At 54.3% G+C, this 25,050-nt stretch overlaps 1 protein-coding gene across 2 annotated transcripts; it reads left to right on the forward strand.

Annotated features, from left to right (window-relative positions):
• Positions 1-2,039: 2,039 nt before the first annotated feature.
• On the forward strand, positions 2,040-25,042 carry LIG1 (DNA ligase 1). 2 transcript variants are annotated; one of them, XM_038752694.1, is made up of 27 exons: positions 2,040-2,105; positions 7,265-7,385; positions 9,830-9,919; positions 12,007-12,196; positions 12,410-12,560; positions 13,583-13,690; positions 14,640-14,792; positions 15,305-15,383; positions 16,377-16,475; positions 16,715-16,771; positions 17,594-17,766; positions 17,926-18,092; positions 18,548-18,624; positions 18,776-18,867; positions 18,978-19,077; positions 19,401-19,486; positions 19,909-20,024; positions 20,607-20,702; positions 20,825-20,935; positions 21,180-21,251; positions 21,639-21,783; positions 22,050-22,132; positions 22,626-22,778; positions 22,918-22,971; positions 23,376-23,519; positions 24,641-24,733; positions 24,848-25,042. In XM_038752694.1, exons 2-27 carry the CDS (start codon positions 7,369-7,371, stop codon positions 24,935-24,937), a joined length of 2,796 nt encoding a protein of 931 aa, XP_038608622.1. In that variant the 5' UTR covers positions 2,040-2,105; positions 7,265-7,368; the 3' UTR covers positions 24,938-25,042. The 2 variants fall into 2 exon arrangements, with proteins under 2 accessions (XP_038608622.1, XP_038608623.1); XM_038752695.1 differs by having other exon boundaries at positions 12,007-12,181.
• The last annotated feature ends 8 nt before the right edge of the window (positions 25,043-25,050 follow it).

Here is a 25,050-nt window from a genome sequence, read left to right on the forward strand (position 1 = left end):
TTGTCAGAACTAAAAAAGTAAAATGCACATAATTAACAAATAAATAGAATGCTAAATGTGTACAAGTAAAATAGAGTAATAAATCTGCACAAGCATATACACAGGTGCTGTGGCACGGGAGGGGAAGGAGGAGAGGAAAAAGGGGGCTCAGTCGGGGTTTTTTTGATGGCATTTATTAAGCACTTACTATGTGCGAAGCACTGTTCTAAGCACTGGGGAGGTTACAAGCTGATCAGGTCCCACAGGGGGCTCACAGTCTTAATCCCCATTTTCCAGATGAGGTAACTGAGGCCCAGAGAAGTGAAGTGATTTGCCCAGAGTCACACAGCTGATAATTGGTGGAGCCGGGATTCTCAGCTGTGTCGTTTAATGTGCCTTCTTGGGAAGTCAGTCAAGTGTATTTATTGAGCGCTTACTATTTGCAGAGTCCCGTACTACGCGCCTGGTTGAGTACAATACAACGATAAGCACACATTCCCAGTCTACAGCAAGCTTACAGAAGGTGGACATTAGTATAAATGAATAAATTGAACTGCCCATTTGTTGAACTCAGTTTCTCCTGGAGGTTTACAATTTGATTGGGCTGCTGTGGTGGGGTGGGAGGGAAAACCAGACCCCGAAGTAACACTGGGTCGTGACTCAGTGGAAAGAACCCGGGTTTGGGAGTCAGAGGTCGTGGGTTCTAATTCCACCTACACCACTTGTCAGCTGCGTGACTGGGTAAATCACTCAACTTCTCTGGGCCTCAGTTGCCTCACCTGTAAAATGGGGATTAAGACTGTGAGCCCCATGTGGGACAATCTGATTACCTCATATCTACCCCAGCGCTTACAACAGAGAAGCAGCGTGGCTCAGTGGGCAGAGCGTGGGCTTTGGAGTCAGAGGTCATGGGTTCAAATCCTCATCAGGCAAAAACTCCTCCCCCTGGGCTTCAAGGCTGTCCATCCATCCCCTCGCCCCCTCCTACCTCACCTCCCTTCTCTCCTTCTCCGGCCCAGCCCGCACCCTCCTCTCCTCTGCCGCTAATCTCCTCACCGTTAGGCCTCGTTCTCCCCTGTCCCGCCATCGACCCCCGGCCCATGTCCTTCCCTGGGCCTGGAATGGCCTCCCTCTGCCCATCCGCCAAGCTAGCTCTCTTCCTCCCTTCAAGGCCCTACTGAGAGCTCACCTCCTCCAGGAGGCCTTCCCACACTCAGCCCCCTCCTTCCTCTCCCCCCCTCATCCTCCCGCCCTACCTCCTTCCCCTCCCCACAGCACCTGTGTATATGTTTGTACAGATTTATTACTCTATTTTACTTGTACATATTTACTATTCTATTTATTTTATTTTGTTAATATGTTTTGTTTTGTTGTCTGTCTCCCCCTTCTAGACTGTGAGTCCGCTGTTGGGTAGGGACCGTCTCTATATGTTGCTGACTTGTACTTCCCAAGCACTTAGTACAGTACTCTGCACACAGTAAGTGCTCAATAAATACTACTGAATGAACTTGTACTTCCCAAGCACTTAGTACCGTGCTCTGCACACAGTAAGCGCTCAATAAATACGATTGAATGAATGAATGAATGAACTTGTACTTCCCAAGCGCTTAGTCCAGTGCTCTTTACACAGCAAGCGCTCAATAAATACAATTGAGTGAATGAATGAACTTGTACTTCCCAAGCGCTTAGTCCAGTGCTCTGCACACAGTAAGCGCTCAATAAATACGACAATGAATGAATGAACTTGTACTTCCCAAGCGCTTAGTCCAGTGCTCTGCACACAGTAAGCGCTCAATAAATACGATTGAATGAATGAATGAATTTGTACTTCCCAAGCGCTTAGTCCAGTGCTCTGCACACAGTAAGCGCTCAATAAATACGATTGAATGAATGACCACCTCAACGACGCGGGCCTCGCCCGTGAGGCGACGACGGGGGGGGGGACTACAACCCCCATGAGCCCGCGCGCGGCCGAGGCCGGCGGCTATTGGCCAGCGGCGGCCGGAAGTGACGTCGGCCGCGCTCTTTTTCCCTTGACTCCTGGGGCCGGGCGGCAGCGCGAATCTGGTGGCGCGAGCCGCGGGGAGAGCGCTGGGGGAGACGCGGCGTTCGGCGGCGCGAGGCAGGTCAGGCTGGGGGGGGGGGGGGCGCGCGCGGAGGAGGGGCAGTGCGCCTGCGCGGTGTGCGCGCGGCGCGGGGGGGGGCGCCAAGCGTTGGGAGGGAACGGTCGTTGGGGGGGGGAGGGCGGGAGGCGCACGCGCGGGGGAGGGGCAGTGCGCCTGCGCGTTGTGCGCGCGGCGCTGGGGGGGAACGGTCGTTGGGGGGGGGGGAGGGGCGGGAAAAAATGGCGGGAAAACTGCTCCCCTCACAGACCGTCAGAGGAGGGACGGGGCGGGATGGACGACAGCGTGGACTCCACCTCAGGCCCAACCTGCGAGGCCAGCGGCCGGGGGAGGGATAATAATAATAATTACTTATTATATTGTATATTAAATTTATATTAAATAATCGTTTATGATTATTTAATAATAATCATCATCATCAATCGTATTTATTGAGCGCTTACTATGTGCAGAGCACTGGACTAAGCGCTTGGGAAGTACAAATTGGCAACATCTAGAGACAGTCCCTACCCAACAGTGGGCTCACAGTCTAAAAGGGGGAGACAGAGAACAAAACCAGACTAACAAAATAAAATAAATAGAATAGATATGTACAAGTAAAATAAATAGAGTAATAAATCTGTACAAACATATATACAGGTGCTGTGGGGAAGGGAAGGAGGTAAGATGGGGGATGGAGAGGGGGACGAGGGGGAGAGGAAGGAAGGGGCTATTGGTGGCATTTGTTAAGCGCTTACCCTGTTCTAAGCGCTGAGGGAGATCCAAGGTGATGACGTTGTCAATCAATCAGTCGTATTTATTGAGCGCTTACTGTGTGCAGAGCACTGGACTGAGCGCTTGGGAAGTACAAGTTGGTAAGTGTCCCACGTGGGGCTCTCAGTTTTCACCCCCATTTTATAGATGAGGGAACTGAGGCCCACAGAATAATAACGATGGCGTTTGTTAAGCGCTTACTCAGCGCCAAGCACTGTTCTAAGCGCCACGGGAGATCCAAGGTGATCAGGTTGTCCCACGGGGGGCTCACAGTCTTCATCCCCATTTGACAGATGAGGGAACTGAGGCCCAGAGAATAATAAATAGTAATGATAGAATTTGTTAAGCACTTATTATGTGCCAAGCACTGTTCTTAGCGCAGAGGGAGATCCAAGGTGATCGGGTAGGTTGTCCCACGGCGGGCTCACAGTTTTCATCCCCATTTGACAGATGAGGAAACTGAGGCCCAGAGAATAATAAATAATAATGATGGCATTTGTTAAGCGCTTACTATGTGCCAAGCACTGTACTAAGCACTGGGGGAGATCCAAGGTCATCAGGTTGTCCCACGGGGGGCTCCCAGTCTTCATCCCCATTTGACAGATCAATCAATCGTATTTATTGAGCGCTTACTGTGTGCAGAGCACTGTACTGAGCGCTTGGGAAGTACAAGTTGGCAACATATAGAGACAGTCCCTACCCAATAGTGGGCTCACAGTCTAAAAGGGGGAGACAGAGAACAAAACCAAACATACCAACAAAATAAAATAAATAGAATAGATATGTATAAGTAAAATAAATAAATAAATAGAGTAATAAATATGTACAAACATATATACATATATACAGGTGCTGTGGGGAAGGGAAGGAGGTAAGATGGGGGGATGGAGAGGGGGACGAGGGGGAGAGGAAGGAAGGGGCTCAGTGTGGGAAGGCCTCCGGGAGGAGGTGAGCTCTCAGTAGGGCCTTGAAGGGAGGAAGAGAGCTAGCTTGGCGGATGGGCAGAGGGAGGGAACTGAGGCCCAGAGAATAATAAATAGTAATGATGGCATTTGTTAAGCGCTTGCTATGTGCCAAGCACTGTTCTTAGCGCTGAGGGAGATCCAAGGTGATCAGGTACATTGTCCCACGGGGGGCTCACAGTCTTCGTCCCCATTTGACAGATGAGGAAACTGAGGCCCAGAGAATAATAAATAGTAATGATGGCATTTGTTAAGCGCTTACTATGTGCCAATCACTTGTTCTAAGCGCTGAGGGAGATCCAAGATGATCAGGTTGTCCCACGTGGGGCTCACAGTTTTCATCCGCATTTTATAGATGAGGGAACTGAGGCCCAGAGAATAATAAATAGTAATGATGGCATTTGTTAAGCGCTTACTATGTGCCAAGCACTGTTCTAACCGCTGAGGGAGATCCAAGGTGATCAGGTTGTCCCACGTGGGGCTCACAGTTTTCAACCCCATTTTATAGATGAGGGAACTGAGGCCCAAAGAATAATAAATAGCGATGGTGGCATTTGTTAAGCACTTACTACGTGCCAAGCACTTGTTCTAAGCGCTGAGGAAGATCCAAGGTGACCAGGTTGTCCCACGTGGGGCTCAGTCTTCATCCCCATTTTACAGATGAGGTAACTGAGGCACAGAGAAGTGAAGTGACTTGCCCAAAGTCACACAGCTGACAAGGGGCGGAGCCGGGATTAGAACCCACGACCTCCGACTCCCAAGACCGGGCTCTTTCCACTGAGCCACGCTGCTTCTCATCATGGTGTTTGTTAAGCGCTGACTGTGTGCCAAGCACTGTTCTGGCCAGCCCACCCGGGCAGCCTCGGTTGGCCCCGAGGTGGAGGGCCGGCCTGGGTTGACCTTCAGTCTCAGACTGAAGGGGAGGGAAACAGGCCCCAAGACAACCCTCAGGGTCACGTGATGATGATGATGGTATCTGTTAAGCACTTACTATGTGCCAAGCACTGTTCTAAACGCTGGGATAGATATAAGGTAATCAGGTTGGCCCACGTGGGGCTCACCGTCTTAATCCCCATTTTGCAGATGAGGGAACTGACTTTGGAGAGAAGTGAAGTGACTTGCCCAAAGTCACCCAGCTGACAAGTGGCAGATTTGTACACATTCGTACAATTTGTACATTTTTATTACTCATTTATTTTACTTGTACATATCTATTCTATTTATTTTATTTTGTTAGTATGTTTGGTTTTGTTCTCCGTCTCCCCCTTTTAGACTGTGAGCCCACTGTTGGGTAGGGACTGTCTCTATATGTTGCCAACTTGGACTTCCCAAGCGCTTAGTCCAGTGCTCTGCACACAGTAAGCGCTCAATAAATACGATTGATTGATTGGCGGAGCCGGAATTCGAACCCATGACCTCTGACTCCCAAGCCCGGGCTCTTTCCACTGAGCCACGCTGCTCCCCCAAGAGTAGCCATGCCTATTGGAAAGAGCAAGGGCCCGGGAGTTGGGACGTCCCGGATTCTAATCCCTGGGTTGCTGGGTGGCAACACGCTCTCTGGGCCTCAGTTTCCTCATCTGCAAAATGGGGGTCCCTCTTCTCCCTCATTCATTCATTCAATCGGATTTATTGAGCGCTTACTGGGGACAGAGCGCTGCACTAAGTGCTTGGAAAGTACAATTCAGCAACAGAGAGAGACAGTCCCTGCCCACGACGGGGTCAAAGTGGAGAAGCGGGGAGGCAGCCTTCAAAGCAAGACATCAACAGCGTCAATAACAACAAATAAAATTATAGATATGTACACATTATTAATATAATTAAATAGAGTTGTAAATGTGTAAATATATGCACACAAGTGCTGTGGGGGCCAGGAGGGAGTCGGGGGCGATGGGGAGGGGGAGCAGAGGTAAAGGGGAGATAGGGACTATGTCTACCCCAGTGCTTAGCCCAATGCTTGGCATTTAGTAAGCACTTAACCAGTACCACAGTAATTACTACCCCAACGAGCACGGCCTGAACAGGAGTAATTAGCAACTAATGGTTAGCAACAGGTAAACCTGATTTTCATTCTCCCCCATGGTCTTTTACCTTTTATCATCATCATCAATCGTATTTATTGAGCGCTTACTGTGTGCAGAGCACTGTACTTTGTGCAGTGTGTACTTTGTGTGCAGAGCACAGAACAGTGCTTTGCACGTAGTAAGCGCTTAACAAATGCCAATTATTATTATTACTATTACTAAGCGCTTGGGAAGTACAAATTGGCAACATATAGAGGCAGTCCCTACCCAACAGTGGGCTCACAGTCTAGAAGGGGGAGACAAAACCAAACATACTACAAAATAAAATAGAAGAGATATGTACAAGTAAAATAAATAAATAGAGTAATAAATATGTACAAACATATATACATATATACAGGTGCTGTGGGGAAGGGAAGGAGGTAAGATGGGGGGGGATGGAGAGGGGGACGAGGGGGGAGAGGAAGGAAGGGGCTCAGTCTGTTTATCAATCCAGTTTATCAATCCATGGATGTTTAAGGAGCTCTTCCGTGATACGCGCTACTGTCTTGAAATCATCTCGCGTCTGCCCAGTTAGGTGGGATTTTTTTGTTGCTGTGGTTTTTTTAATGGCATCTGTTAAGCGCTTACTATGAGCCAGGCACTCTACTAAGCGCTGCGGTAGATGTAAGATTGTCAGGTTGGACACAGTCCCTGTCCCACATGAGACTTACAGTTTTAATCCCCATTCTACAATTGAGAGAACTGAGGCACAGAGAAGTAAAGCGACTTGCCTGTGGTCACACGGCAAGCACTTGACCCGGAAAGAGCCCGGGCTTTGGAGTTAGAGGTCATAGGTTCAAATCCTGGCTCCGCCACGTCTGCTGTGTGACATTGGGCAAGTCACTTAACTTCTCTGAATCTGTTACCTTATCTGTAAAATGGGGATGAAGACTGTGAGCCCCACGTGGGACAACCTGATCACCTTGTATCCCCTCAGCGCTTAGGACAGTGCTTTGCACATAGTAAGCGCTTAACAAATGCCACCATTCTTATTATTACTTGGCAGGGTCAGGATTAGAACCCAGGTCCTCTTACTCCACACCTGCACTTTTCCTACTAGGCCGTGCTGCTTCTTACTACTTCTTAGTTGCATGCTTTAGCCCGTTGTTGGGTAGGGACCGTCTCTCTATGTTGCCAACTTGTACTTCCCAAGCGCTTAGTACAGTGCTCTGCATGCAGTAAGCGCTCAATAAATACGATTGAATGAATGAATGAAATGCTTTTTCCCCCCCCACCCTCAAATACGTGCTGGGTTCTGATGACTTGCGGGTATTGATTTTTCTCTCCCGCTGACCCCAAAATGTAGGTTGCAGGGGTTGGTTCTCGCCCATGCGGCCCTGCGTGCGAGTATCCTCTCCTCACAAGCTACCTCTCATCCAAGCAGAACAGATGAGAGCCCGGATCATCTGAAAGACGTGTTCTGCCCCTTCCCCGGACTCACCTGTTGCCTGAGATTGTGTCAAGGCCCCCATCCCATCAGCCTTCACCATGCAGCGAACAATCATGTGAGTAACCAACCTGCATATCAGGCAGAAACTCCTCCCCCTGGGCTTCAAGGCTGTCCATCACCTTGCCCCCTCCTACCTCACCTCCCTTCTCTCCTTCTCCGGCCCAGCCCGCACCCTCCGCTCCTCCGCGGCTAATCTCCTCACCGCACCTCGTTCTCCCCCATCCCACGTCCTCCCCCTGGCCTGGAATGCCCCCAATCCCTCTGCCCATCCGCCAAGCTAGCTCTCTTCCTCCCTTCAAGGCCCTGCTGAGAGCTCACCTCCTCCAGGAGGCCTTCCCAGACTGAGCCCCTTCCTTCCTCTCCCCCTCGTCCCCCTCTCCATCCCCCCCGTCTTACCTCCTTCCCTTCCCCACAGCACCTGTATATATGTATATATGTTTGTACATTTTTTTTACTCTATTTATTTATTTTATTTGTACATATCTATTCTATTTATTTTATTTTGTTAGTATGTTTGGTTTTGTTCTCTGTCTCCCCCTTTTAGACTGTGAGCCCACTGTTGGGTAGGGACTGTCTCTATATGTTGCCAATTTGTACTTCCCAAGCGCTTAGTACAATGCTCTGCACATAGTAAGCGCTCAATAAATACGATTGATGATGATGATGATGCATTTGGGTCCGTATCCCTTAAACGCTTTGATGCTCACCCCGCCCGCCCCAGCACCACTTCCGTACATATCCTTGTTCTCTGCCGTTTCCGCAGCCGCGACCGATTTTAACGTCCGTCTTCCCAGTTGATTCATTCATTTCTATTTCTTGAACGCTTACTGCGTGCAAAGCACTGTAATAAGCGCTTGGGAGAGTACAATATAACAATAAACAGACACATTCCCTGCGCACAGCGAGCTTACAGTCTAGAAGGGGAGAGACATTGAGTAGAAATAAATACATTACAGATATGGATAGATAGGTACCAACTATCCCGGCTCCGCCATGTGTCTGCTGTGTGACCTTGGGCAAGTCACTTAACTTCACTGAGCCTCATTACCTTCATCTGTAAAATGGGGATTAAGACTGTGAGCCCCACGTGGGACAACCTGATCACCTTGTATCCCCCCCCAGCGCTTAGAACAGTGCTTTGCACATAGTAAGCGCTTAATAAATGCCCTTATTATATTATTATAACTAGATGGTAAGGTTCTTGAGGGTGGGGATGGTGTTTATCAATGCTATTGTGCTTTCCCAATGCTTAGTACAGTGCTGTGCGCACAATTGGTCGAAGTAACTCAATTAAAAAAAAAATGATTGCTAGATTGATTCCTAGGAGCATGTGTGCGGCTGAAAGGGCCAGTGCAAAACCCATGGCCCTGGCCACATAGGACCCTATCCTAAGCCTGTTCCCAGGCTAACCGTTTTTCCTTTCTCTCAACATGACTTCCCTCGCTCTCCCCTACCCAGATCGAAGACGCTGTCTTCCCTGAATCTCACAGTAGGCACTTTCTGGCCTGACTCTCTCTTTCTGCTCTGTTTCTGGCGAAACCGGGTGTTGGATGATTATGGATGGGGGGTTGTGGGAGCGTTTCGGGAAGTAGGGATCGGGCAGTGTTTGGAACCACCAGTCTAGTCCTTCTAGACTGTGAGCCCGTTGTTAGGTAGGGACCGTCTCTATATGTTGCCAAATTGTACTTCCCAAGCACTTAGTACAGTGCTCTGCACACAGTAAGCGCTCAATAAATACGACTGAATGAATGAATGAACCACTTCTCCAGTCCCCACCGTCTCCTGCCTCCCTCCTGGGTTTTTCCCTGTTTGGGAATTTTGTGCAGGACTGAACGCTGTAAGCTCTCTGTGGGCAGGGAACACATCATCATCATCATCATCAATCGTATTTATTGAGCGCTTACTGTGTGCAGAGCACTGGACTAAGCGCTTGGGAAGTACAAATTGGCAACATATAGAGGCAGTCCCTACCCAACAGTGGGCTCACAGTCTAAAACGGGGAGACGGAGAACAAAACCAAATATACTAACAAAATAAAATAAATAGAATAGATATGCACAAGTAAAATAAATAAATAGAGTAATAAATATGTACAAACATATATACATATATACAGGTGCTGTGGGGAAGGGAAGGAGGTAAGATGGGGGGGATGGAGAGGGGGACAAGGGGGATCTACCAACACATCTACCAACTCTCATATCACACTCCCCTGAGCAGTTAGTACAGTGCTCCGCACACAGTAAGCGCTCAGTAAATACAAGCTTATCCTCTAGACTGTAAAATCGTTGTGGGTAGGGAATGTCTGTTTGTGGTTGTATTCTCCCAAGCGCTCAGTACAGTGCTCCGCTCACAGTAAGCGCTCAATAAATACAGCCGAATGATGGATTGAGCGGGTGGAATCCTTCGCAGAGAACAGCTCGTGGGCCAGAAGGCCGGAAGTTCTGTCTGGTTGGTCTCCGACTGACCGACTCGTTTTTATTCCTCGTCTCCCTCCAGGTCGTTCTTCCAACCCATGAAGGGGGACAGGGCGAAGAAGGAGGAGAAGACGCCGGCCGAAGGAAGTAAAGCGACAGAGCCCCCGCCGAAGTGAGTGGGAGGCAAGCCGGGGGCTGGGAAGTGGGACGTAGAACGCGATATGATTATCCTGGGTATCCGAACGAGATAACGCTAACGGTGACGTTCACCTAGGAGCTTCTCTGCGGCCGTAAGGGCCAATACGAGACCTACTGGCCTGGCCACATTGGGCACACAAAAAGGTTGCCCTTTGCTGCGTCTTTCTGCTCAATATCCGGGCCTGGAGTTCAGGAGTCCCGGTTTCTTGGAGAGGTTCAGGTGCTAAAAATAATAATAATAACAGTTTTAAGGGCTTAGTGTGTGTCAAGCACTGGGGGAGAGCCAAGCTAATGATAATAATAATAATGGCATTTGTTAAACGCTTACTGTGTGCAAAGCACTGTTCTAAGCGCTGGGGAGGGGAAACAAGGTAATGAGGTTGTCCCACGTGGGGCTCACAGTCTTCACCCCCATTTTACAGATGAGGGACCTGAGGCTCAGAGAAGTTAAGTGACTTACCCAAGGTCACACAGCAGACATGTGGCAGAGCCGGGATTCGAACCTATGATCTCTGACTCCAAAGCCCGGGCTCTTTCCACTGAGACACAGCCCCTGGCCCACATGGGGCTCTCCATCTTAATCCCCCTTTTACAGGTGAGGTCACTGAGGCACAAAGAAGTGAAGTGACTTGCCCAAGGCCACCCAGCAGACAAGCGGTGGAGCCGGGATTAGAATCCAGGCCGACACACAGGTCCGGCTTTATCCTCTAGGCCATGCCGGGTGTTGGGACAGCTCGGGAGATGCCGGAAACCTGAAGGGGAGAGAGAGAGCATGGAGGGGAGGTGGCGGCAGGAGAACGGGACCCTTGGGTTCCCGGCGGGGAGTCAATAAGCTGGCTTCGGGGCAGGGAACTGTTGTATTGTCCTCTCCCAAGGGCTTAGTACAGTGCTCTGCACACAGGAAGCGTTCCCTAAATACCATTGATTGCGGTTGAGCCTGAAGGAAGGGCAAGACTGTAGTTTCGAAGGGCAAACGCCCCACGGGCTAAGTCAGGTGGAGCCTGTGAAAAGGCGGGATGTGGGAGAGGAGCAGCACGGCCTTGTGGAAAGATCTCAAGCCTAAGAGTTAGAGGACCTGGGTTCTAATCCCGGTTCCACCACGAGCCTGCTGTATAACCGTGGGCAAGTCACTTCAGTTCTCTGGGCCTCAGTTAACTCACCTGTAAAATGGGGATTCAACCCCTTTTCTCCTTCCCACCTTGATTGTGAGCCGCGAGGAGGGCAGGGAATGGATCTGTGTTCCTCAGTGTTTAGATCAGTGCTTGGCCCGTAGTAAGCACTTAAACAAATACCACAATTATAATCGTTATTATTATACTTGGACAAGTCCAGGACGGTCCCGCCTGGAGATTGTTTCTCACGTCTCCTCTGGGTGCCCCCCTTTGCAAGCCGGTCCTTGGGTCTCTTGGCAAGTGGGCCTCCCCAGCTCCCGGTTCCCTCGCTTAGGCAAAAGGGTCGTGAGGATTCCCGATCCCGGCAGCCCCCAGGGAAAATCCGGGGTGAACGCCACACTGTGTACCCGGGGCCCTCTTCCCACCCGACGCCTCCACCCTCAGTTATCTGGATCTACGGCCCCAGAGAAGCAGCATGGCGTAGTGGATAGAGCGTGGGTGTGGGAGCCATAAGGTCATGGGTTCTAATCCCGGATCTGCCACTTGTCTGCTGTGTGACCTCGGGCAAATCATTTAACTTCTCTGTGCCTCAGTTACCTCATCTGTAAAATGGGGATTGAGACTGTGAGCCCCAAGTGGGACAGGGACTGTGTCCAACCCAATTCGTTTGTATCCATCTCAGTGCTTAGAACAGGGCCTGGCACGCAGTAAGCATTTAAAAAATACCCTAATTTTTTTTTCTTAACTCGAATTGGGACCTGTGAGGGGCAGGGGGTGGGGAGGGGACGTGCCACCGGGTCTGCGGGAGTTGCTGTCCAAACAGCACCAGGGCCAGCTGCTCCGTAGGTGTGGCAGAGCCCGGGCCACTGGGTTTCTGCGACCCCGGGGGGGGCTTGGCCACCTCTGGACAGCCCGCAGAGTCCCGTAGCAAGCTCTCTCCCGCTCCCAGGGCGACCCTCAAGGAGCGGAGCGGCGTGGAGCCCGCCGGCGACTCCCCCGTGAAGCGGCCCGGCAAGAAGACGGTGCGGGCCCTGGGGAGCGAGGGCGAGGAGGAGGACGACGACGAGATCCGGGCGGAGGAGGAGCCGGAAGGCGTGCAGCCGGCGGCCGAGGCCCCACCCCAGGCAAGCCTCCGACAGGTGGTTCCCGTTGACCGTAGGCCGTCTCCCTGCCTGCGGTCCTCGTTTCCCACCCGAGATCCAAGTGTCTTCCCCATTCCCCGACCTCTCGCTCCCCTTCTGGTGCCTTCGGGTGAGCGGTGGTCTGCTCTCTAGTTTGACCTCCTCTACAGCCCCCTCCTCTCCACCTCGTTCCCCCCAACGACAAACCTCGAGTCCTCCTGCCCTTCACAGGAACCGGCCTCGACCTCGGCCTCCCCCAGGGAACCGTCGGGTCCAGCTGCCTCACCCGTGGTGTCACCATCCAGCAGTCTGGTCCTGTCCGAATCTCCCGGAGTCTCCCCTTCAGGCAGCTCCCCATTAAGCATCCCCAAACGTCGCACTGGTAAAGGCACTCTCTTATATCAATGCCCTCTTCCTTTTTTTCTTTCCCGCCATCCTTTTTTTTTCTTTCCCTTCCATCCTTTTTTTCCTATCCCTTCCATTCTTTTTTTCCCATCCCTTCCATCCTTTTTTTCCCTTGTTCCTTCCATCCTTTTTTTCCATGTCCCTTCCATCCTTTTTTTCCTTGTTCCTTCCATCCTTTTTTCCTTGTCCCTTCCATCCTTTTTTCCTTGTCCCTTCCATCCTTTTTTCCTTGTCCCTTCCATCCTTTTTTCCTTGTCCCTTCCATCCTTTTTTCCTTGTCCCTTCCATCCTTTTTTTCCCTGTCCCTTCCATCCTTTTTTCCCTGTCCCTTCCATCCTTTTTTCCCTGTCCCTTCCATCCTTTTTTCCGTCCCTTCAATCCTTTTTTCCCTATCCCTTCCATCCTTTTTTTTCTCCCGGTCCCTTCCATCCTTTTTTTCTCCCTGTGCCTTCCATCCTTTTTTTCTCCCTGCCCCTTCCATCCTTTTTTTCACCCTGTCCCTTCCATCCTTTTTTCCCCCGTCCCTTTCATCCTTTTTTCCCCCGTCCCTTCCATCCTTTTTTCCCCCGTCCCTTCCATCCTTTTTTTCCCTGTCTCTTCCATCCTTTTTTTTCTGTCCCATCTTTTTTTTTCTCCTGTCCCTTCCATCCTTTTTTTTTCCTTTCCCTATCTCCTTTTCTCCCTTCTCTCCTCGTTCCCCCCAACCCAGCTGGGACTCTTCTTCCTTCTTCCCCACCAACTTCTTCCCAAGTACTTACTAACCAAGCCTGGGGTCCTTGAGCCTTCCAGCTCAGGTCTGTCTGCATCAGGATGTACTGGCAATTGCAGCAGGAGGGGTGTGGGTGGGACTTTCAGGAAGGCCTTCCAGATTGTTGGGCTTGAATAGTAGGGAATGGAATGGGGGGACCTCCTAGGGGCAGCCAAGTGGGTGGGATGGCTGGGTTAATGTTCTCTCCTCTCCCTCCCCCCTACCCACTCCCTTCCCTTCACTTCGGGCAGCCCGGAAGCAGTTACCCAAGCGTAAACTGGGAGAGTCACCAGATAGTGAAGAAGCGGGCGTCTCCCCCCAGGGAGAGAGTGAAGCCAAGAAGAGCAAGAAAGAGGAAGGTGAGAGGAGGTAAGGGGAGGAGAGGGATGGAGAGGGCAGAACAGCTGAGGAAGGGAGAAGGGAAAGGGCTTTGGAGATGGCGCTCTAATAATAATTAGTAATTGTAGTATTTGTTAGGCGCTTACTATGTTCCAAGCACTGTACTAAGCACTGGGGTGGGTAGAACCAAATTGGGTTGGACACAGTCCCTGTCCCAAGTGGGGCTCACAGTCTCAATCCCCATTTTACAGATGGGGAAACTGAGGCAAAGAGAAGTGAAGTGACTTGCCCAAGGTGTCACAGCAGACAAGTGGCGGAGCCGGGATTAGAAGCCATGACCTTCTGATCTCTAGGCCTGTGCTCTATCCACTAACCCATGCTCCTTCTCATTAATCTGTATTAATGTCTGTCTCCGTCTCTAGATTGTAAGCTCCTTGTGGGCGGGGATTGGCTCTACCAACTCTGGTGTGTTGTACTCTCCCAAGTGCAGAGTTCAGTGCTCTCTGCACAGACCCGTTTAATAAGTCCTACTGATCGATGAGCGCTACCAAAATCATTTCTCGTCCAAGAGGCCTTCCCCGACTAAGCCGTCACTTCCCCATCTTAGCCCTCCAGTATCGCCTAAGAACTCGGCTCCTAAGCGCTTTGCTGTTCACTCCTCCCTTCACCCCACAGCGCTCGCATCTGTAATTTGTTCAAAAGCCCGCCTCCCCCTCTAGACTTGAAGCCCTTTGCGGACAGAGGACGTGGCTCCCGACTCTGTCCTCTCCCAAGCGCTGAGAACAGTGCTCTACGCACAGTAAGCGCTCAGTACAAGTACCGTTGATTGACGAGCCAGCCCACTGAGCTCTTCCTTCCCCTGCTCTGCCAGCAGACAGGGACTGTGTCCAACTCGATTAGCTTGTAGTAATCTCAGCGCTTAGAGCTTGGCCCCCAGTAAGCGCTTAAAAGTACAATTGTGATTATTAGAACCGAGAGAGCCTGCCGAGGAAGGGGAGAGGGCAGCGGCGGTGAAAGCGGGGAGCCCTGAAGAGAAGCCGGGCAAGGTGGCGGGGACGGGGCGAACAGAGAGGGACGAGAAGAAGCAGCCCAAACTGCGCTCGTCTGTCAGCAGCTTCTTCGGTGAGTCCTGCGTCATGCGTCTCTCCCCGAAAGGCGGGTACGAGGGGGTCAGGCCGCCATCTCTGGGGATCCGCCGTCTCCGGGGATGCCGCGGTGGTCCATTCTGCCCGGCCCTTTGAGGTCATCATCATCATCATCAATCGTATTTATTGAGCGCTTACTATGTGCAGAGCACTGTACTAAGCGCTTGGGAAGTACAAATTGGCAACACATAGAGACAGTCCCTACCCAACAGTGGGCTCACAGTCTAAAAGGGGGAGACAGAGAACAAAACCAAACATACTAACAAAATAAAATAAACAGAATAGATATGTACAAAAAAGGTCCTGAAGGATGGGGGGGCTTTCCTGGGGCGGGACAGGCTGGCTCCCCCAGGAAGTCGTTGGTCTCCAGCCCTTTTTCTCCCCGCTGAGCTGGGGTTTGGTTCCCCTCCAGCCCCGGGCCCACAGGTTTTCCGGAGGGGGTTGGGAAGACCCCCCACCACCCCCTTTTCTGTGCTCCCCTTTCCCCAGCCCCTTTAAAGCCGGCGGAGAAGGGGGCGGAAAAGGAGAATGCCCTGGCGAAGAAACCACAGGAGACAGTAACGAGCAGGTTTGGCAGTAATAATAATAATTAATTGTGGCATTTGCTAAGCACTTACTGTGTGCCAGGCACTGTATTAAGAGTAGCAGCGTGGCTCAGTGGGAAGAGCCCGGGCTTTGGAGTCAGAGGTCATGCGTTCAAATCCCGGCTCCGTCAGCTGTGTGACTTTGGTCAAGTCACTTAAGTTCTCTGGGCCTCAGTTCCCTCATCTGGAAAATGGAGATTGATTGTGAGCCCCACGTGGGATCAGCTTGTATCCCCCCAGCGCTTAGAACAGTGCTTTGCGCATAGTAAGTGCTTAACAAATACCATCATTATTAAGGTGGTTTTGCCTGGTGAGGGGTGGACAGAGGAGTGGGGTAGATGGGCAGCTTTTTTTTTAAAAAAAAAATTTGTATTAAGTGCTTACTATGTCCCACGCATTGTACTGAGCACTGGGGTAGATCCAAGCTAATCAATCTGGACACAGTCTCTGTCCCACATGGGGCTCCCAGGCTTAATCCCCACTTTGCAGACGAGGGAGTAGAGGCCCAGAGAATTTAAGTGACTTGCCCAAGGTCACACAGCAGACAAGTGGCAGAGCCAGGATTAGAGCTTAGAGCCCAGGCTCTATCCACTAGGTCACCAGTCCTGGATTCATGGTTCTCATGGGGACTCGGTATCCTCCCCGCAGGTCTTGAGGTGCTCGCTTGTACTCTTTCTCTCTCCCTCCCTCCCTCTGTCTCTCCTCCTCCTCCCTCTTCTTACCGGCAAGGCCTGGCTACCCCTCACCACACATTTCCCCCATCCCCCTGCTTCTGTGTGGGCCAGCCTTTCAGGAGACCCAAGCATCCTGCTCTGCCCTTCCCATCCAGGGATAGGGGGCGGGAGCCAGAAGGAGGGAGGGAAAGAGGAGGAAATGTCAGTGGGTAGGAAGCAGGAATGTGGAAAAAGGAGTGGGGGTAAAGGAAGGGGAGAGCAGAGCCTTATCTTTCTTTCAGCCCCCCCTTGCCTCCCTTCTAGCTCCCCGAGCCCCCCGGACCTCCCAGATCCAGCTAGCTACAGCCCTTCCAAGCCTAACTATCACCCCACACAGGATGCCTGCTGGCGGCACGGGCAGAGGTGGGTACCGGGACGGACGTGGGCATCGCCCCCCAACTGTCTCTCCCTCGGACCATGATCCCAAAGCGACGGCCTTTTGGGAGCCCACTTGCCTCCCTGTCAGCGAGGGGCCGCCTGCATGGCGGAGTGAGGAGGAGTAGGCCTCAATGGGGAGGGGAACCGGAGAGGAGGTGGCAGGGGGTAGGGGCACGAGAGGAACTTCCCTCTTGACCCTCTCTTTCTCCCCTTCACCCTCCCAGGGTTCCCTACCTCGCTGTGGCCCGGACCTTCGAGAAAATCGAAGAAGTGTCAGCCAGGTGACCTCATCTCCTTGGTTCCTTCCTTCATTTAATCATATTTATTGAGCACTTACTGCGTGCAGAGCACTGTACTAAGCGCTCGGCAACGTAGAGAGACGGTCCCTACCCAACAACGGGCTCACAGTCTTGAAGGGGGAGACAGGCAACAAAACAAAACGTGTAGGCAGGTGTCAAAATCGTCAGAACAAACAGAATTAAAGCCAGATCAATCAATCAGTCAATCAATCGTATTTATTGAGCGCTTACTGTGTGCAGAGCACTGTACTAAGCGCTTGGGAAGTACAAGTTGGCAACATATAGAGACAGTCCCTTCCCAACAGTGGGCTCATAGTCTAAAAGGGGGAGATGGAGAACAAAACCAAACATACTAACAAAATAAATAGAATAGATATGTACAAGTAAAATAAATAAATAGAGTAATAAATATGTACAAACATATATACATATATACAGGTGCTGTGGGGAAGGGAAGGAGGTAAGATGGGGGATGGAGGGGGGACGAGGGGGAGAGGAAGGAAGGGGCTCAGTCTGGGAAGGCCTCCTGGAGGAGGATGCACATCATTAACAAAATAAATAGAGTAGTAAATATGTACAAGTAAAATAAGTAGTGATAAATCTGTACAAATATATATATACAAGTGCTGTGGGGAGGGGAAGGAGGTAGGGCGGAGGGGATGGGGAGGAGGAGTCGGTTCACGTATCACACGCCGCGCCCCCACCCCTCAATGTCCCCCTCCCCCGAACCGTTCCCCGGGTCCTGGCCGAGAGGGTGAGCGAAGCCCCCTTCCTTCCTGCCTCTCTGTCCCCTGCACTCGTCAGGCTCCGCATCATAGAGACCCTCAGCAACCTGTTCCGCTCGGTCATCTCCCTGTCACCGGCGGACCTGCTCCCCTGCATCTACCTCTGCCTGAACCGTTTGGGCCCGGCCCACGAGGGGCTGGAGCTTGGGGTCGGGGACACGGTGCTGCTCAAAGCCATCGCCCAGGCCACCGGTAACCGCCGACCGCCCCCCTCCCTGGCGGCCCCCCACCCCCTCGGGCGCAGAGAGGCGGTGGGCGGTCTGTGTTTGGGGGTGAACGGCTGGAGCCGGAGGCGGGGAGCCCTGGCCCGCTTCCGGGGTCCCGCCTCCAGCCTCTCGTGTCCCCTTCCAGGCCGACAGCTGGACGCGGTGCGGGCGGAGGCGGCGGAACGGGGGGACGTGGGGCTGGTGGCGGAGAGCAGCCGGAGCACCCAGCGCACCGTGTTCGCCCCCGCCCCCCTCACGGTCACCGGAGTCTTTGCCAAGCTCAAAGAGATCGCCAAGATGGTTGGCAATGCGGTGAGCGGGGGAAGGGACTCTCTCCCGTCTGGTCTCGGCCCCCGGTCGCCCTCATTCCCGGAGACAAGTGGACCGATCGCCCGGCCTTGTCCCCCTTCCGGCTCGGCTCCCCTCTTCCCTCCGTAGGGCGGATCTGGTTCCCTCAGGTCGGGCAGAGGAGAGGGAGAAAGGGACGGAGAGAGGAACGAAGACTCAGACCAGGAGGGCGAGCGAGAGAAGGAGAGGGGATACACAGGGGCGGCGGGGAGAGGAGGAGGATGGGGACAGGCAGCAGGGGAGAGCCGGCCAGAGCTGGGATCGAGATGCAGAAATAGACCGGAAGGCGTAGAAACAGACGGGGAAGAACCTGGAGGCCCAAATCCAGAGAACAGGCTGGGGGAGGACGGAAGGTGTGCTGGGGCTGGGGACCCCGGGACCCCAGAAACTCGGTGAGCCTGTCCTTCCACCCGTCACAGTCCATGAACAAGAAGATCGAGGTCATCAAAGGCTTGTTTGTGGCCTGCCGGCATTCGGAGGCTCGCTTCATCGCCCGGTGAGAGTCTGGGGAGGTGGGGTGGGAGGTGTCGGGGAGGAGGAAGCTAAGGGGCGTGGGGGTGGAGGGAAGGGTTGGACGGGGAGGTGGAGGGTCCGGCCCCGTACCTACAGCCTGTGGTGTTCCGCGCCCGCCCCTGCCCTCCTCCCAGGTCTCTGAGCGGGAAGCTGCGCATCGGACTGGCCGAACAATCCGTCCTGGCGGCCATCGCCCAGGCTGCCACGCTCACTCCCCCGAGTCAAGGTTAGAAGCCAGCTGCCCGCGGGGGGACCTCGGGGAGCCGCAGACCCCGGCCTTAGCTGTCAGGGGGAATGGGCCCCCGACTCCTCACCCCTGACCCGACCTCCACTCAGGGTACCCACCCGAAGTGCCGGACGCCGGGAAGGGGAAGTCGGCTGAGGCCCGCAAGGCGTGGATCGAGGAGAGGGTCATGATCGTCAAGCAGACGTTATGGTGAGAGACTGGCGCGGGACCGGGTGGACACCAGGAAAGTGGGCAGGAAGAAGGGGCAGTTGGTCAGTTGTTCGTACTTATCGAGCGTTTACTGTGGGCAGAGCACCGTATTAAACGCTGGGGAGAGTATGATAAAACAGACACGTCCCTGACTGCAAACTTTGGGCTTGAAACTAAAGGTGCGGGATTGAGGGATGTGATTCCTGGCGGGGCGAGGGCACGGGGGTGGCGTCTCCTTCCTCAACCAGCCGGCACGGGGGCAGAGGGAGGGTTGGGATGGCCTGTTAGAGGGCCAGCACCTCAGCGAGCCGTCCCGTCCTCAGCGAGGTGCCCAACTACGACACGATCATCCCCGTGCTCCTGGAGCACGGCGTAGAGAGCCTGCCGGACCGCTGCAAACTGACGCCAGGTAGAGGATTCCTCCCTGCCCCTGGCCCCCCCACCTCCAAGCCTCTGCCCCCAGTGAGGTGCCCCTTCCAGCCTGCTGGTTTTTCACACCTGTCCCATGCCCCCTCTTGGCTTGGGGTAGCGGCCCACTCCTCCAGTGTCGCCCCTATCCATTTAGTCCTCTTTGCTTAAGTCTGCTACCCCTCCTGCCCTCCCCCAGGGCACACTCCAAGGCCTTGCCCCTTTCCCAGTGAGCACAGCCTCAGTGGCATTGCCCCTTGTATTGCCAGTCATATTTATTGAACGCTTAACGGGTGCAGAGCACTATACTAAGCACTTGGGAGAGTACAATACAACAGTGACCATTCCCTGCCCACGACAAGCTTACAGCTCCCGGCCCCCGACCCGATCTCCCTCTGTAACCGGTCCACCGCCCCACTGCAGGCGTCCCCTTGAAGCCGATGCTGGCGCACCCCACCAAGGGGGTCGGGGAAGTGCTGAAGCGCTTCGAGGAGGCGGCCTTCACTTGCGAGTACAAATACGACGGGCAACGGGCTCAGGTAGGGGCCCCAGGGAGGGCGGCGGCTCGGGCCCTCCCTAAATCCGACCTCCATCCCTTCCGCAGCGTCCGACAGGCTCTTAGGCAAGATGGCCCTTGGAAGTTCCCCCAACCCCGTTCCTCCTTCCACCTTCCCTCTGCCCTGGGGATCGGGTGTATCGGTGGCCAGTTCATAATGGCGTTTATTAAGCGCTTACTATATGCAAAGCACTCTGCTAAGGGCTGTGGAGGTTACAAGGTGATCAGGTTGTCCCACGGGGGGCTCACAGTCAATCCCCATTTTATAGATGAGGTAACTGAGGCACAGAGAAGTTGTGACTTGCCCAAAGTCACCCAGCTGACAGTTGGCGGAGGCGGGATTTGAACCCATGTGGGGTTCAAATGTAAGATTGTGTGGGATTGTAAGAATGTGTGGGACAGGAACTTTGTCCAAGCTGATTAGCTCGTGTCTATCCCAGCGCTTAGTGTAGCGCCTGGCATATTGTAAGTGCTTAACAAATGCAATTTAGGAAAAAGAAAAAGGCGCAGGGAGGCAGGGGGTGGGGTAGAGGCTATACCTTCCCGCTTTCCCCCGTCCTTCCAGATCCATATCCTGGAGAGTGGCGAAGTGCGAATCTACAGCCGCAACCAGGAGGACAACACCGCCCGCTATCCCGACGTCATCGCCCGCGTCCCCAAGGTGCGGGAGCGGGGCAGGAAGTCCGGCGGGCGGCGACCTCCGCCCTTTCCGTGTCTGTCCCTGTTTCCTTACGTCCATCCCTGTTCTTGCCTGCTCCACCCCTTCCCTCGGCGCGGGTCCAGATGAAGAAGGCGTCCGTCACCTCCTGCATCTTGGACACGGAAGCCGTGGCCTGGGACCGGGACCGGAAGCAGATCCAACCTTTCCAGGTCCTCACCACACGCAAGCGCAAGGTGACTTTGCCCCCTTACCCAGACCCTTCCTCCGAGTCCTTCCTTGCTTCCGTCCCCACAAACACAGACACGCGTGCCTTTACTCGTCCTCTGCATGCCTTTTTTGCCACTGGATAAAACCGCCGCAGCGGGGGGTTACGGGGAGCTGTGGGCGAACCAGCCCTCGCCGATCCCCTGAGGGCCGCTTCTCTCGTCTGCGTCTCCACCTCTCCGTGCGTGTCCATCCGGGGTCGGTGGGGGCCAGGAGGTGGATGCGGCCGAGATCAAGGTGCAGGTCTGCATCTACGCCTTCGACATCATTTACCTCAACGGGGAGGTGAGTCCAAACGAGAAACAGACGCCCTCTCCCTCCCTCTCCTCATTCATTCATCCATTCAATCGTATTTATTGAGCACTTACGGTGTGCAGAGCACTGTACTAAGCGCTTGGGAAGTCCAAGTCGGCAGCATAGAGAGACGGTCCCTACCCGACAACGGGCTCACAGTCTAGAAGGGGGAGACAGACAACAAAACAAAATCCATGAACAAAATAAAATAAATAGTAAATATGTACAAGTAAAATAGAGGAATAAAGCTGTACAAACATATATACAGGTGCTGTGGGGAAGGGGGGATGTCCCCACCCCCGAGGAAGTCTCTTCCCCCCCCCCATCCCCGGGGCCCCTCCCAGGCTGGTCTTGTCACTACCCACCGCCCCCCGGCAGTCGCTGGTCCGCCAGCCCCTCTCCCGCCGCCGCCAACTGCTGCACGAGCACTTCCTGGAGACGGAGGGAGAGTTCGTCTTCGCCACCGCCCTCGACTCGGCCGACACGGACCAGATCTCGGAGTTCCTGGAGCAGTCTGTGCGAGGTGGGAGCCCCCCCAAGCCCTCCAACACACACACAAGCCGAACCCCTTTGTCGCGCACCCGATGGATAGTACGTATTAATCACTTACTGGGTGTGTGGGAGAGTTGAGTATGCTTGGTAGATATAAACCTGCCCGTGCTCTTTCCCCCACCTTCCTCCTCGCCCCCATTCCCCTCCAAACCTGCAGTAGACCCTGCCCCCCGCCCCGCCTCTGACCATCCTCCCCTCTCCTCCTGCTCCCCCCGCCCTGACCTGATTCTACCCCAGACTCCTGCGAGGGCTTGATGGTGAAGACGCTGGATGTGGATGCCACTTACGAGATCGCCAAACGGTCCCATAACTGGCTCAAGGTGAGAGAGGTCATCTCGGTGGCACCCTGCCTCCGCGCCGGCCGGCCCCACCTCCGTCTGTCCGTGGGGCCACTCTCCCAGACCCCGCGGGGCGGAGGGCTGGTTTTCCCGGGGCCCCTGCCAGGCCTAGCCAAGCTTCTCCCGCTGCCCCACTGTCTCCATCCCCTTGAGGCCTTTAGCACGAGCACTTTGGCCTCCTCTGCCTCCTGGACCCCTCTGGGCCTCGCCTGCTGTTGGAAGATTGTTGCGGGGCGGGAGGGAGGCCTTAGCTACAAAGTGGGACTTGCGGGGAGGGCGGGAGAGGAGGAGTGGAGCGTGTAGCAGAAGGTGCACAAGTGACAGGTGGCAGAGAGATTACCAGCGCAGGGAGGGCGAGGGACACGGACAGGGGTGGTCAGGACCCCAAATCGGGGAGGGGGCTGTTTCCCGTAAGGGGCAGGGGGGCCGATTCAGACGTTGCTGATGACCTGCCTGCTCTCCCTGCCATCCGTAGCTGAAGAAGGACTACCTGGAAGGGGTCGGAGACACCCTGGATCTGGTGGTGATCGGCGTCTACCTGGGCCGGGGCAAGCGGGCCGGCCGCTACGGGGGCTTCCTGCTGGCCGCCTACGACGACGAGGGGGAGGAGTACCAGGCCGTGTGCAAGGTTCGGCCTGGGGCGGGACGGGGGGCGAGGTTGGGGGGGGGCCGCTCGTCGGGGCCAACGGCCTCCCCTCCCGAATAGGCCGGAGGGCCGCCTCTCTTGACCTCTGTTTCCCCCTCGTCCCCCCGCTCTTCTTCCTCAGCTGGGGACGGGCTTCAGCGACGAGGAGCTGGACAGACATCACCGGACCCTCCAGGTACGGCGGGGCCTTTGGCCGAGGCCACCTTCGGCTCTGCCCCTCTCGCCCCCCAGGCCGATGGAACCGTGTGAGCACCCCACTCTGATGCCTGAGGAGAAGGGTGGGGGATTGCCTTTCCCGGGCCCACCCACCCCCGGGCAGCTTGAGGAACGTTAGGGGAGGGAAGGGGCAAGAGGGCCGGTAGGGTCCAGGGCGGCAGGACCCCGGCCAAAATTCAGCAGCGTAGACCGAATTTTCAAAAGTCACATTTCCTGTGGCGGCGGCTTGCAGTTCGGCCCTGCCCAGGTGGGCAGCGGGAGGTCACTCCTGCCCTGTGTCTCGCGTCTAGGGGCTCCCAAGGCCCCAAGTCTGTGGCCAGCGGCGACCGTGCCCTTTTCCTCCCCCCGCCGGCCCTCTGCTAGGACCACGTGCTCCCCGCCCCGCGGCCCTACTACCGCTGTGACGGCAGCGTGGCCCCTGATCACTGGGTGGAGGCCGCCGAAGTCTGGGAGGTCAAGTGCGCCGACCTGTCCCTCTCGCCCATCTACCCCGCGGCTGTGGGCCTGGTGAGTGAGCGGCGGGAGGGGAGCTGGGGGGCAGGAAGGATGGGGGAAGGGGCTGGGGGATCCCCGGGTTTGGGGGCAGCTGGAAGGGGGGAGACTGGGGCCAAAGCCCCCAAACTAAGGATGAAGAGGGCAGCTCGTCAGGTGTCTGGGGGACCCCCGTGGAAGTGGGTGGGTGGGCGTGGGCACAGCAGTTGCCCCTCTAGGTGCTCGCAGCAGTTAGTAGGAAAGACTTCCTGGCAGAGATGGTTTTCTCTCATACCCCTACTGGCTCGGGGTTCATCTTCGTTGTATGTTTATGTTTCTCTTTCATCGCCCCCCCCCATCTTACCTCCTTCCCTTCCCCACAGCACCTGTATGTATGTATATATCATCATCATCATCAATCGTATTTATTGAGCGCTTACTATGTGCAGAGCACTGTACTAAGCGCTTGGGAAGTACAAATTGGCAACATATAGAGACAGTCCCTGCCCAACAGTGGGCGCACAGTCTAAAAGGGGGAGACAGAGAACAAAACCAAACATACTAACAAAATAAAATAAACAGAATAGGCATGTACAAATAAAATAAATAAATAGAGTAAAATAAATAAATAGAGTAAATAAATAAGTAGAGTAAATGTAGATGAATAGTAAATGTAGTAAATAGTAAATGTAGATGAAGGCCAACTGGGTGGGCCTCTAGACTGGAAGCTCACTGTAGGCAGGGAACGGGTCTGTTATATGGCTCTGCCGTCCTTTCCCAAGCACTTAGTACAGTGCTCGCCCTGTACTCCAGAAGCAGTGTGGCTTAGTGGAAAGAGCCTGGGCTTGGGAGTCAGAAGATGTGGGTTCTAATCCCGGCTCCACCACTTGACTGCCGTGTATACATGTTTGTGCATATTTATTACCCTATTTTACTTGTACATATCTATTCTATTTATTTTATTTTGTTAGTGTGTTTGGTTTTGTTCTCTGTCTCCCCCTTTTAGACTGTGAGCCCACTGTTGGGTAGGGACCGTCTCTAGATGTTGCCAACTTGGACTTCCCAAGTGCTTAGTCCAGCGCTCTGCACACAGTAAGCGCTCAATAAATACGATTGATTGATTGATCGATTTCCTTCGCCCCCCCCGCTCCCACCAGGTGGACAGCGAGAAGGGCATCTCTTTACGTTTCCCCCGGTTCGTCCGCGTCCGCAGCGACAAGAAGCCGGAAGAGGCCACGACCAGCGCCCAGGTGAGCAGCTTGCTGGCAGCCCCCGGGGACGGGGCGGGCAGAGGGCAGCCAGGCCTGGGGGACGGAGCGACCCCCACTAACCCTGTCCTCCCCCGCCCCCGCGCCCCCACCCAGGTGGCCTCTCTGTACCAGAAGCAGCAGCAGATTCAGAACCAGCAGGGGTCGGCCCCAGGCTCCGATCCCGACCCCGAGGACTTTTACTGATGCCCGTCTCCGACCGGCCTGGGGACGGCGACGTGTGGGGAGAGGGGGGGCGGCACGGTCACGATAAAGCAGGTGGTCCAGTCGGCCGGCGGCCTGGCCTCAGTCTGCTTCCT

The sequence above is a fragment of the Tachyglossus aculeatus genome, chromosome 10 (genome assembly GCF_015852505.1).
Source record: "Tachyglossus aculeatus isolate mTacAcu1 chromosome 10, mTacAcu1.pri, whole genome shotgun sequence".
NCBI lineage: Eukaryota > Metazoa > Chordata > Mammalia > Monotremata > Tachyglossidae > Tachyglossus > Tachyglossus aculeatus.